At 39.8% G+C, this 12700-nt stretch overlaps 1 protein-coding gene across 2 annotated transcripts in view; it reads left to right on the forward strand.

The window, feature by feature from the left end:
* GAL (galanin and GMAP prepropeptide) overlaps positions 1-7834 on the forward strand; it is a 28875-nt gene extending 21041 nt beyond the window's left edge. For both annotated transcript variants that reach the window (XM_040328927.1, XM_040328928.1), the window contains 2 exons: positions 679-756; positions 7620-7834. In XM_040328927.1, the coding sequence (XP_040184861.1) occupies positions 679-756; positions 7620-7681 (140 nt within the window). In that variant the 3' untranslated portion in view covers positions 7682-7834. The remainder of the gene's footprint in view (positions 1-678; positions 757-7619) is intronic.
* Positions 7835-12700: the final 4866 nt, after the last annotated feature.

A 12700-nucleotide genomic window follows, 5' to 3' on the forward strand; every position in this document is an offset into this window, starting at 1 on the left:
GTGGTCTGCAAGTGGTTACGTTTACACTGACCTTATTCCCTAATTAAATTGAAAGTATCAATATATTTCTAGAAAAACAACTCACAATTGAAATGCATACATGAGAATTTTTTTGGCAAAGTATCTATAACTCTGCCAAGCCAGCCTTGTGTTTTACTTACCTCTGCCACTTTGTACAGTTAGGCACATGACAACAGTAATCTTAGGTTAGCTTTGCAGCTTTTTATGTCACCTCTCTGACTCTAGCTTGCTTTTTAAAACATTTGGTTGATATATGTACCTGGTAAAATGTACCTGCAAATTTAGTATGGTTACACTTGTAGTACATCGTACCACTATAGCTGTATTTGCCAACACAAAGGAGTTGATTTACCAAAACTTGAGAGAGCAAAATCTGGTGCAGCTGTGCATGGTAGCCAATCAGCTTCTAACTTCAGCTTGTTCAATTAATCTTTGACAATAAAAAAATCCTGGAAGCTGATTGGTTACTATGCAGTTTTAATAAATAAACCCCAATGCAAGCCATTGTGTCACACACCAGCTGGAACAAGACATTAGGATTAAACAAGTACGTTTATCATTTTCTTATATAAGTAGGAAAATCTATATTTGAGATTATTTGTAAACAATTCTTAATAATTACAAAAAAATTAATGCGTGATATCTGTATCCTTCTAGGAAATTTTTATAGAACTTTGTCCGACGATAATGTCCTGCGCACACTGGTTGAATTTTTAACATATTTACATCTTAAAGGTAAGACTTTTATATTGGTTACCTAATGATCAGAGGAAGTTTTGATCAATAGTACATGGCTGTTCCCATTTACATATCCAACTACTTTAACTTGTTTTAAAAAAAAAGAGATGTGACATTTGTAGCAAAAAGATGAATTCTGAATAGTACAGTACAGAACACAGGCTCCTTTTAGTTTTGACTATGGGTTATATGCTGCCACCTTCAGGTGATAACCCTGGCAAACAGTTTTTAAGCCTATATAACCCCTCCTACTCCCTGCAATCCTCAGTTCTTTGCTAGGGCCCTTAAGTGATGGATGGCCTCTCTCTACTTAAAGCATGTTACTGGCTTTCCTGAAATTACCAGAAGATTGAAGACTTGGCTTGGTCCTTCACACATAAAAACCCTTCTTTGCCTGGCTTCATCAACTCCCCTGAGGCAATATTATTGCAGCTTCCTGATTGGTTGCTCCTATGCAGCACTTTGGTGAACCATACACAGACCCCATTGCAAAAAACATCTAGAAATGTAAACGCAGGGCTGGTCTATAACATTTCAGCAATGGTCTCTGCATGTAGTACTCACCCTCTGTATAACAGTATATCGCAATGTAGGTAGCCGAATAGTGCTCTACAGGTACAGGGCAGTGGTGATCTGGGTCCCGTTAGTTCCAGTCTCTAAAGACCCTCTCCATGTAGAAAAGGGTATGCCAATCCATGGGGAGGTGCGGAATCCCACCTGGTGGCCTGTCCCCTGGGATAGACCACCAGCCTGGGGTATTTCCTGTACACTGGGTCCTGTCTTGGGCAATATATAAGGTGGGCAAGTAGACCAGGAGCAGTGTGTTGCTGGACTGCAACACTCTTTACATTTTTTCATAGCTTAGCCTAACCTGCAAAACTTTAAATTATTTATAATAGCCATAGCGTTTCTGGATAGCATAGTGATTTGAGCCCCGCAACACATTTGGGCTCACAGTAGCCCCTCTCTGTGTGTATATTGCCATGATAAAATTGTTCAGCGTTCCTCTCAAAACTCTGCACCAGGGTCCTTGGACCTCATTCTACAAACTTTGGAGAGTCCCCTTGGGTACTTCCTAATCTTTCTAGGAGGAGATTTAAGTGGAGATTACATTGGTAGTATGGACGAGAGTGGGGCTTTCAAACATTTGGCCCCAGTGTATCATCACACACTAGCAGCAGCCTTTGCAGACTGCTCTCCGTATAGAGACTGATGTTGTGCTCTATGTCCTCCACCTCCCCTTTCCTCTGTAAGTGCATTACCTACTTTTTTTTTATATATAAAAGATTAGTACCCTATGAGGCTGGATACGCCTCTCTTTCTCCCCTGCTTTTGTCTTTCAGCAATCCGGTCTCCCAGACTTTTTCTTAGGGGGCAGCAAAGCCTAATAGCTAGCCATTATTTGATTATCGCACAGTTATTACCTCTGTGATCCATTGTTAGTGTTTTATTGTACCAATTTTTACTATTATTAATATCATGACCCTCATGAACTTCCATCTCACAGGGTTTTCATGATGATGATGTTTATATTTAGACTCTATTCAGTGCATATGCATTATTCAGAGTTAATTACCCCCCTTTTGTGTTGCATGTTTGTTCCCATTTATTGACTACATTATTTTCTATTTGAAGAAGTTGCATACACTACCCACAGAGGCCCTCCAGTGGTCGCTTTTATAATCACCTGTGTATCTGGGCTTAGGAGTGTGTGCTTTTAGCTAATTTCAGTTTGTTTTTCATTACTACCACAAAAAGTGCCTGTGATGCATCCGGCTATTTTCTTCCTTAGTGAACTTAGTGGACAAAAGATTTGAGGCACTCATTAAATCCCACTGTGCTCTGTCAATTGCAGCCATGCAACCTTTGTCAGTGTCTATGGCTGTTTTTCAAACTCTTGCAGCCTGGGCCAAGCACATACAGCAATAATCCAGACTGATCCTGATGGATCCCTCAATACTTTAAAAGTTAAAGTCCTTTCCAGCAGCTTTGAGCTACTGCTTAAACAATTTGGTGGACAACCTGCACCAACACTGCTCATCTGGCATTCTTATCAGTACAGATGCGCATGCTTGGGCTACGGAACTAATTAGCAAAGACAGTTTTGAATAAATATCTAGAAAGGATTTGGTTTGATGAAGAATGATTATTTTGTGAATCACTGGACAGCTGTTTTTAAGGAAGTCAGGGGCAGAAAAAGCACTCCCTGTCAGAAGAAAGTTAAGGTGCCCGCAGCAAAGCTTGCCACTTCTGTGTTCAGAAGACATTCCTTTCATCCCTGCCAGACCTCAATTACAAAAGCAAAATTCCCCAATCAGTTCTATCACAAGTCCTAGAGGTCCAAGCCAGCCAAGTCTGGTGCCCAGTCCTCTTCAGAATGAGAGGCACCCCTACATGTGCAAGTGGGGGAACATCTGTGGCTATTTTCAGCCACCTGAAGTAAAGGAGTTTGGGACCTCATGGGTACTTACTCTCAGGGGACCTCATGCTAAGTGGTGAGATTTTCCTAGTTTAAAAATGACTGCGTGGAATAAGCTCCCTACACCAGGATATCTATGTCCATGTGGCTGGAGTCAAGTAAGTCAATCCTTCCGCTGACCATGGACAGTTTTCAGGACAGATACCAGCCTATGAGGTCAGAGAGGTGTTCTAATGATGAAAATGGTCCGTAGTCATCAGCATCTTTTTTTTTTTTTTATATATATATAAGTTCTTTATTTTTTATAATGTTCACATTCTAATTTTCCACACTATTAAAACATCAAATTTTGCCATTGTCATCTTATATTCCTACTTGGTTCATTACTTCAATGTGAATTGTTTGTCATTTCCTTCTCTGCCTCCAACTCCCTTCTCCCTACCACCCCCCTCCCTCCCAAAAAAAAAAAAAAAACAAGGAGAAGGGTGAAATCACACTCCCTCCTTCTCCCATCCCCCCCCCCTCCTTCGGTCCAACTCAATTTTCCTCTTTTATCACCTCCCTTTACCTCATGTAGGGTGCCCATATCTTACGGTACATATCATCTTGATCTTTCATTGTCATAGTAAGAGTCTCCATTTGTTGAATTTCTGCAATTCTAGCGAACCACTGTGTACTATATGGGGGGCTCTCCTTTTTCCACAGGACAGGGATACACGCCTTAGCGGCTGTGAGACGATATCTGAGCAGTGAGTTTTTATATTTTTACATTGATATAGGGATATCGAGTAATAGAATGGCTTCCAGTCTATTTTCTAAAGACTCCTGTTATTGTTTTTTTGTAATTTCTATCACCGTTCTCCAGAATCCCTTAATTTTCCTCATCAGCATCTTGATGGGGGGGAATGATGACTTTATCCCAGGGTAATCCACAACATCTGTCTGGTGGTGGAAACAGATGTAGATCTGTTGGGATGCCTATTCAACAACAAGGTGGGCAGGGAAACAACACAACACAGGCTGCACACCAATTATGTCCCCTCTTCATAAAGCCTTTTTTAAGCCACAGAAGTATACAACATGTCCCCACCCAAGTACCACCTGTCCTTGACACGTTTCAACCCAATAGGTTTAGTTGTTAGGACAGGTTTGTAGCCAAGATCAGGAATCTAAAAACTTTACAGTGGATTTACTGGTGACCCTGTGGATTAATTTCAGCTAATGCACATCTTCCCTCCACTATGGATTCTCCCTCAACTGCTTTGCAGGATCAAGATAGAGGACATTCCAGTGATTTTTATAGCACCAAATTTGCCCAAAAGGGCTCAGTATTTGATATTATCAGTAGCCAAGAACTACTCTATCATCATCCCAGTTTAGAGAAATGTCTCTCTTTGATAGAAAACTGGATGACTAAGAGTTATCTTAAACTCAACAGTTCAAAAACAGAACTCCTTATGTTTCACGCCAGCCGAAAGAGTCAACTGGCAACAACCTGGACACCCCCGCCCATTCTGGGCCAAATCATCACCCCTAGCTCCAAAGTCAAAAGTCTCGGGGTCATCTTCGACACCTTCATGACAATGGACGCACAAATAGGGTCAGTAGTCAGCGGAGCGCACCATCTGTTGCGCCTACTACGCAGACTTATTCCATTTATCCCCAAAGAAGACGTAGCAGTCGTGGTGGGAACAATCGTGAATTCCAGACTGGACTATGCTAACGCCCTGTACCTCGGACTCCCAAAGTACCAAATCTCCCGTCTGCAAGTCGTTCAGAATACGGCCGCCAGACTGGTGACTGGGAAAAAAACATGGGAATCAATCTCACCTTCGTTGAGAACCCTTCACTGGCTGCCAGTAAAAGACAGAATTGCATTTAAAGCACTCTGCCTGACACATCCATGGGAAGGCTCCGCAATATCTTTGCGACAAGATAGAACCTCACAATTCGAATCGCGTTCTGCGATCCACCGACCAAAATCTGGTCAGGGTACCAAAAACCAAATACAAGTCCAAAGGAGAAAGAAGGTTTGCTTTTCAGGGTCCTAGACTATGGAACGCTTTACCAACCAGCATTCGGTTGGAGGAAAACCACCTGACTTTCAAAAGACAGATCAAAACTCTGCTCTTTTGATGTCATGAGACACGAACAACTAGCGCCCATAAGCGATTCAGTTCGCATGCGCCGCGCTTTATAAGTTTTTCATTCATTCATTCATTCATTCAGTATTCAACCATCCCCTGACTCCCAAATTACACTCATTGGGCATTTCCAAACTTGTCAGACCTGCCCTATCAAAAATTGGACTATCATCTTGCTTCATGGTTGTTGGCTTTAACCAATTGGCTGTTGATATCTATGTCCTAAAAGATTGGGGTCTCTCTAACTCGCAAGGTCTATCATTGCACTTGGAAGACTCACTTTGCATGAATGTTTCATTCTAGATGACATTACATGGGGCGTAACCTGTCCTTTCTCCAATTTGGGCTGGAGCAGCATTTGGCCTTGAACACCCTAAATGGTCAAGTCTTGTAAGTGGCCATTTTGTTTCAGAGACCACTGGTCACTAATTATCTGGTTCCCTTTGTTCAAGGGGTAGCTTGTATTGCTTCCCTGTTAATTCACCTGTTTCACCCTGAGATCTTAATTTGGTCCTATCAGCTCCATTGAAGCATCCCTTTGAAACCAGTTGCGATATTCCCCTGTAAGATACTTGTAGGGTGTTTTTTTCTGGTGGACATCCTTTCAGCAAGACGGGTTACAGAAGTAGCAGCCTTATCCTGTAAGGTACCCTCTCTTGTTCTTCATGAATACAGGATGGTTTTGAGGCCCTGGACCTTCTTCATCCCTAAAGTGGTTTCCTCTTTCTACTTTAATCAGATATCATTCTACCCTCTTGGTGCCCTGCTCTTAAGCACCCCAAAGAGATATCTCTACATTATTCAGATGTGGTACACACTGTTTACCTTTTTGCCCCTGCCTCCATCCAAACTTTATATTTCCTGTTTGTCCTGCATGTTCCACCATCTCTAGATGGATTAGGCATGTTATCACTATGGCTTATGTCTTGAAGGATAGGAGTATTCCATTTCCTGTAAGGCCTCACCTGATGCATTCAGTCAATGCCCTTTGGGCTTTTCAGAATCAGGGATCAGGGATCTGTTTCTTGAATTTTATGGAAGTCACCTGGTCCTCTGTTCCCACATTTGTGAAGGTTTATCAGGTGGATGTTTAGGCCTTTGCTGAAGCCAGCTTCAGCTGTAAGGTGTTTTGTACTGTTCATTTTTATACTGATCTTTGAATTGGGAATTTTATCTTAATTACTTACCTGAGCCCCATCTCTGTCCAGCAATGTTCATGAGTGTCTCTCCCGCCTGATTGGCCGAGACACAGCAGCGTTGCTATTTTTCTCCCGCTGCTGTCAATCAAAGTCAGTCAGCCAATCAGGAGAGAGAGGGGGCAAGCCCGGGCCGCAGCTCCCTGTCTGAATGGACACAGGGAGCTGTGACTCAAGTGCCCCCATATCAAGCTGCTTGCTGTCAGGGCAGGAGGGAGGGGCCAGGCTGCTCTGTGCAAATCCACTACAACTTGTTTGTTAAAACGAGACTTCACAATCACTTTAGGATCTAAAGGTGTCTGTGGCCTGTACTGTGAAATAAGGAAATATGATTTTAGACTTACCTGTAATTTTTTTGCAAAATGTTGAAGTACACAAGACAATAATGAAAACAGGAGCATGTGACTGTTGTCACTGGAAGTAAAATGGGTTCAAAATGCTTGCAGTTCTCACCAGAACATGAATAGAGGAGAAACCTTCCAACAAGGCACTTGTTGTGTCATTAACTTAGTAAGGGTTTTCCTCACTTTGGAAATATTTCTTCTTGTTTTCTGTTGTGTCTCCAGGACAGGAAGTGAAGGGAAATATTTCCCTACCCTCTCCAAATTAAAAATTACTTTGGATATACTTTATATAAAGATCATATTTAAAATATAGTTTAATTTAGAAAAATTATCAAATATTTCTTGATTCATTTAAGCCTGATGATAACCTTTTGGTCATTATACAGTGCCTTTAAAAAGTATTCATGCCCCTTGAATTTTTTTTGAAAACGTCTTGTAGCTGTACAGCAAAAGGTGGTTATACAAAATATTGACTCAGGGGGGCTGAATACAAATGCACGCCACACTTCTCACATATTTATTTGTAAAAAATCTTTAGAACCATTTATCCTTTTCCTTCCACTTCACAATTATGTGTCAATTTGTGCCGGTCTATCACATAAAATCCCAAAAAATACATTTATGTTTTTGGTTGTAACATGACAAAATGTGAACATTTTCAAGGGGTATGAATACTTTTTCAAGGCTCTGTATATATGGAGTACATTGTCATTGTTAATCTTCCCCTAAATGAATGTAAATGTATTTTTATTTTCAGAGTCTGGAGCACTGGATACCTTGTCTTCAACAATGACCTCAGAAGAAACAACCCAATCATGAAAAAGAAATTCTTTGTATTTGACTGTATAATTCCAAATTCAATAAATGTTTTCACTTAATGTTCATACAATTTCAAATATAAATATATCCCAATAATACTACAGTGTATTTTTGCTTAAGTAAAATTAAGCTACAATAAAAAATAGCAGCTGCTGTCTGATGTTTTTCATATACAACAATTATATTACAGTTAATCTAATAAGACTGACTTATAGCAGGAATACACGGTTAGAAAACCGACCGATCACTCGACCGCCGACCAACGAAACAGCGTTTGTTGGTCGAAATCATCGCCAACATTAACCAATAAAAAAAAACTTTTAAAGAGCAATCAATTTCATACGCAGTGTTGACATCTCACATACAAGTGGGGTCGTCTACTAGTTCCGCTTATGCATGATAATGTTCAAGAGATGTTTTACGAACGACCTTCACACCAACAAATAGAATATTGTTCGTTCGCAAATGATATGACACAATTTAAAAAAAATTTCAATCAGTCTTTTTCGTTCACATTATCAATATAGGGTATTACTTTCTTGGCATCAATGAGTAGAAAATCGGCCGATCGTTCGCAGAACAGAAATTTTCACCTGATTTTCTTCTTGTGTATTCCTGCCATTATTCTTGTGTATGTGCAAACAACAAACACACAAATATATCTAAGCCTGGTAAACAAGCCTATTAGTACAGCATGATGATGTATAATGTGCCCATTGAAGCCACAAATGTTGAAAGGAGAAAATCTGAAACAGCAATGACTGATCCTCAAAATCAATTTATGCCTTGTAAAATTATGATTTCCCTTAAATGCTGTAAGTATCTAAAATTTCACTTCCTCTGGCAGCAAAGCAATTAAAGACCCAGCTTCTATGTGGAGAAGTCAAGGTAAATCTAAATCCAAACAAATTTGTAGCGCTTCCCTACAGTAAAACGAGCCTTGGAAAAACATTTTTTTTAAATCAATGTAAGTCTAAAAAGCCAATACATGTCAGAGATTGTTTTCCAATACTGATATCTTATGAAATTTTATGAAAGAGAAAACATATCTAAAAGCTCTAGGAGTTATGAGAATATATTTTGCTTTTACTGTTTCACTTCACTGGAGTTCATCCTTAAGGTATATGAAACAGACATTCTGCAGATGTATCACATTGCACTTTGTCTTATTAAAGAAGCCATTTTGTTGTTATTTCACCTAGCATTCTATGTGTGACTTTGTAGATAAATACAACATTTTAACTAAAATAGGGAAGATGCATATGTGAGTCACAAGATGTCCTACAGCTCAAGTAATAAACAACTGTCTCCTACTTTTTCTACTCTCCTGAATAATTCTGCCTAGTAATATATTACAAAAAAAGGTCACATCTGATTATGTTACATAAAAACCATAGTACCTGGAATTTCATTCTTGCTGGTTAGCACAATTGACCCAACTGCAGGTTGCATTTTCCTCTGCTTTTCAATTTTACATTCTATTGCATTAGGATAGAGCACCTAAAGGCTCTATCAACACTGGTTATGTTCACCAATTTTAGTTATCGTTTTAAATTATAAAGTAATATTGTTAAATGGATATAAAACAAAATTTGAGAATCCTGTATGAGAGGATATCATAATTTAAATATGCATTTGCAAATTTCCTATCCAACCACAAAGAATACACTGCACAGGCAATCGGGTAATTGACTGCTGCAAGTGCTCGACCCAGCTCACCACCAAAGAACGCAATAAAGAAAAGGAAAATGAAAGCACACCACAGTGAAGTCAAAATCTTGAAGGTTCTTTATTGTTGCCAAGCCAGACAGATGCACAGGGACATGGTTGACGCGTTTCACAAGAATCACTCGTGCTTACTCATAACGTATGAGTTATCATGAGTAAGCCTGAGTGATTTGTGTGAAACACATCAACCATGTCCCTGTGCATCTGTCTCGCTTGGCAACAATAAAGAAGATTCAAGATTTTGACTTCACTGTGGTGTGCTATCTTTTTCCTTTTCTATATCAAACTTTCCTATATTCAGTCATAAGATTATAGAAATGATTTCCTAATAGGGTAGAGCAGGTTAACTTTTCATAGCACACCTAGATTTCTAAACATTATATAAGTTATTTTTACTTTCAATAACAAATCACATGCAAGAGAAAAAAAATGAAAATAGATGTACTTACATTGAACTAGATAGAAGAAATATAGAGCATGCACTGGTATAATGTTACATCCAACTGCATCTCCATCCCTAAATGAAGAAATGTATAGAAATCCCCAATACCGGGGTATGGCTTGGGATTTTATGGATGCGTGTTGGAGCATTTGAATATTATTATTGTAGATATTGGCATTTTTACCAAAGACCACAGAAATATTTGAAAAATCACAATTTATATAAAAAATTGAATGTTTATTAATAAATATATTCTATTTTTACATATACACATTTGCTAAAAAAACACAAGAAAGGAGAATTTAGAACAATGTGCACCAACTTTCTTGTGTATCCCATGCTAGTAGTCCTAAATGTTTCACCGTACAAAGGGCTTCTTCAGGGACGCATCGGACATAAAGAAAGATCTATAATAAATACATAAAGATTTCATAAGTAAACAAGGGATTATACCTCATGACCAAGCATGAGTAAGTACACAAACATATCATATTACCTCAAATACTTGTTACAGAGAGAGAGAATAAATAATATATGAAACGTTCACAATTGTCAGAGGAAACAAAACAGTACCTCCAGAGAAATCACAAATCCTCCTATTGAGTAAGGCTTTACCTCTTCCCGTATACCAGGATTCACTGTTGTGTCGTAACAGACCAGCAGTGCATCACATATGACCCATAAATGGCCGTGTCCAGCAATGATCCTATTTGGAGAGACATATAGTCTAAGCATCTATCACATGGTATGAAAAAAAAAAACACCAATACATTCCCATAGTATATGTAGATAATTAAATAAATAAAAGAAAAAACAACATGTCCTATTTGTGTCCAAATTGGTCAATGACTCATATGGAACTTAAAGAAAATACAGAAATACAAAGAAAAAGGGAAACACTTTTAAAGGGGTACTTGGGGCCACTTACATGTGAGTATATGGAATGCTAAAGACCTGTATCGCCGGGAAAGCCAGCAGGTGCACAGATGAAGTGTATACACCTACGGGTGTGTATTACAAAAAGCCGCCAAGGATATAGCTAAGCATCAACCTGTAAATTGCAGTATGCAAAAAATAAACAAAAAATAAAAGAATATATGTTGCTAGGTTCACTTCAATATATTGAAGAAATATTTGCTCAAAGGAGCATTTATTCAGAAATTATTCTTAAATACCTTCAAAAAGTTCAGACTCCAGATAAGGGTACTTTGCTCCGCAGACACCTTGTATAGATAAATATCTACAAATAAAGGTGTATAGATGAACAAAGGGACACACCATAATCTGTAATCAGAACGATACTAAGTTGGGTATGAAACACAGGGGGGCAGCTAAAAGTGCCCCAATTAGTGCTAATAATATTTACCTTTGCGGCGGCTGTATTACAGTTTGGCTTCCCCGGTCGGGCTCGTGCAGCTGGTATGCTCTGAGGGAGCCCTTTATATGTCCCCACTTAATGCGGTGAAGTGGCATTGGCGTGTGACGCATCTAGCGTCATACACGTCTGTGGGCGCAGAAAGAATGACGTGGGAGATACGCGACTCCCATCCAGGGAAACCCGCCACCCGTGCATGCGCATAATGCACGTGTGATGTATTGGATCGTCACAAGGGGCGGTGAGTGAGCGAAGCGGAGCTGCCCACTACCATACGCAAACTCTGAGCGCTCTGGACTGTCAACACAGAGCAATCACAACACCTGTGCCTCCGCTAAGGTTCAACACTGTAATGTTACAGTGCTGGCGGTTGCCCCTACGCACCCATTGAACTAGTGTACTTGAAATTACAGCACAGTTAACAGTCCGTATAAACTCCAAAAACTGGTATGTTGATGTGCAATAGCCATGGATTTTAAGGAGAAGTAGGGCCAAAGCTCCTTTGGCCCTACTTCTTCAGTGGATCACAGGAGTGCATTTAGTTCTGCACTCCTGTAACCCATATTCGTCCGCTGTCTGACGTCACTCAGCCAGTCCAGGCTTTGAAGCTATCCTAACTTTATTGTTGTGATCCACCCAGATGCCTGAACCGGCAGCTGTCTCAGCCTCTCAGCGAGCCTCTAAGAGCCAGCCATTCCCACCCTCTCCACTGCCCACTGAGGGAAAAAAACATAAATCATAGATCCATCTCCTTTACTTTTTTGATATTGTTATTTTGCTAGAACTTCCCCTTCAGTGTTGGATAAATTTGTCTATCCCCAGGAATAGAGTCCTAGTTGGGTCTTTATTGTGGATAAGTGCATAATGCTTTGACACGCTGTGTCCTCAGAAACCCCATCTAATATTCCCTACATACTTGTTTAAATTAACATGCAGAGCTCGGGTGGTCCTACCTACATATTGCATGCCACAAGACCCCTGCCCTTCTCACCAACTCGTGACAAAGACTGGCCAATCTCACACTGCACTGTCACTTATGTAACAATGCCACTGCACCCTGCACAAAGATTTTTCAGCTTGCAGGACCCCAATCTAGGTGCCAGCAGCCAGAGAGCGATTGTCCCTGGGTTATGTTAATTAAGCATTTAACCCTTTAAACAGCCACCACTCTCTTTTTACTGAGAAGGAGGAAACTCACAATCTTAGCAATAATAGTTACAACTTTAGAATAAAGAGATTTGTACTACAGTAGCTCCTTCAAGAGATGGGATTATTTTAGTTTGCATTAAAAGCTTTAAAGACAATTTCAAAACTTTTCAAAATAGAGTTTATGAATGAATAGGTCAAAGTGGTGCAAATAAAATTACAGAAGAAAGGATCACTATGGTATATGGAAGAAAGGAAGGAAGCATCACTATGGCACATGAAATAAAAGAAAGGAGGGCTCACTATGGTACATGGAAGACAGGAAGGA

Source organism: Rana temporaria, chromosome 11 (genome assembly GCF_905171775.1).
Source record: "Rana temporaria chromosome 11, aRanTem1.1, whole genome shotgun sequence".
Lineage (NCBI taxonomy): Eukaryota > Metazoa > Chordata > Amphibia > Anura > Ranidae > Rana > Rana temporaria.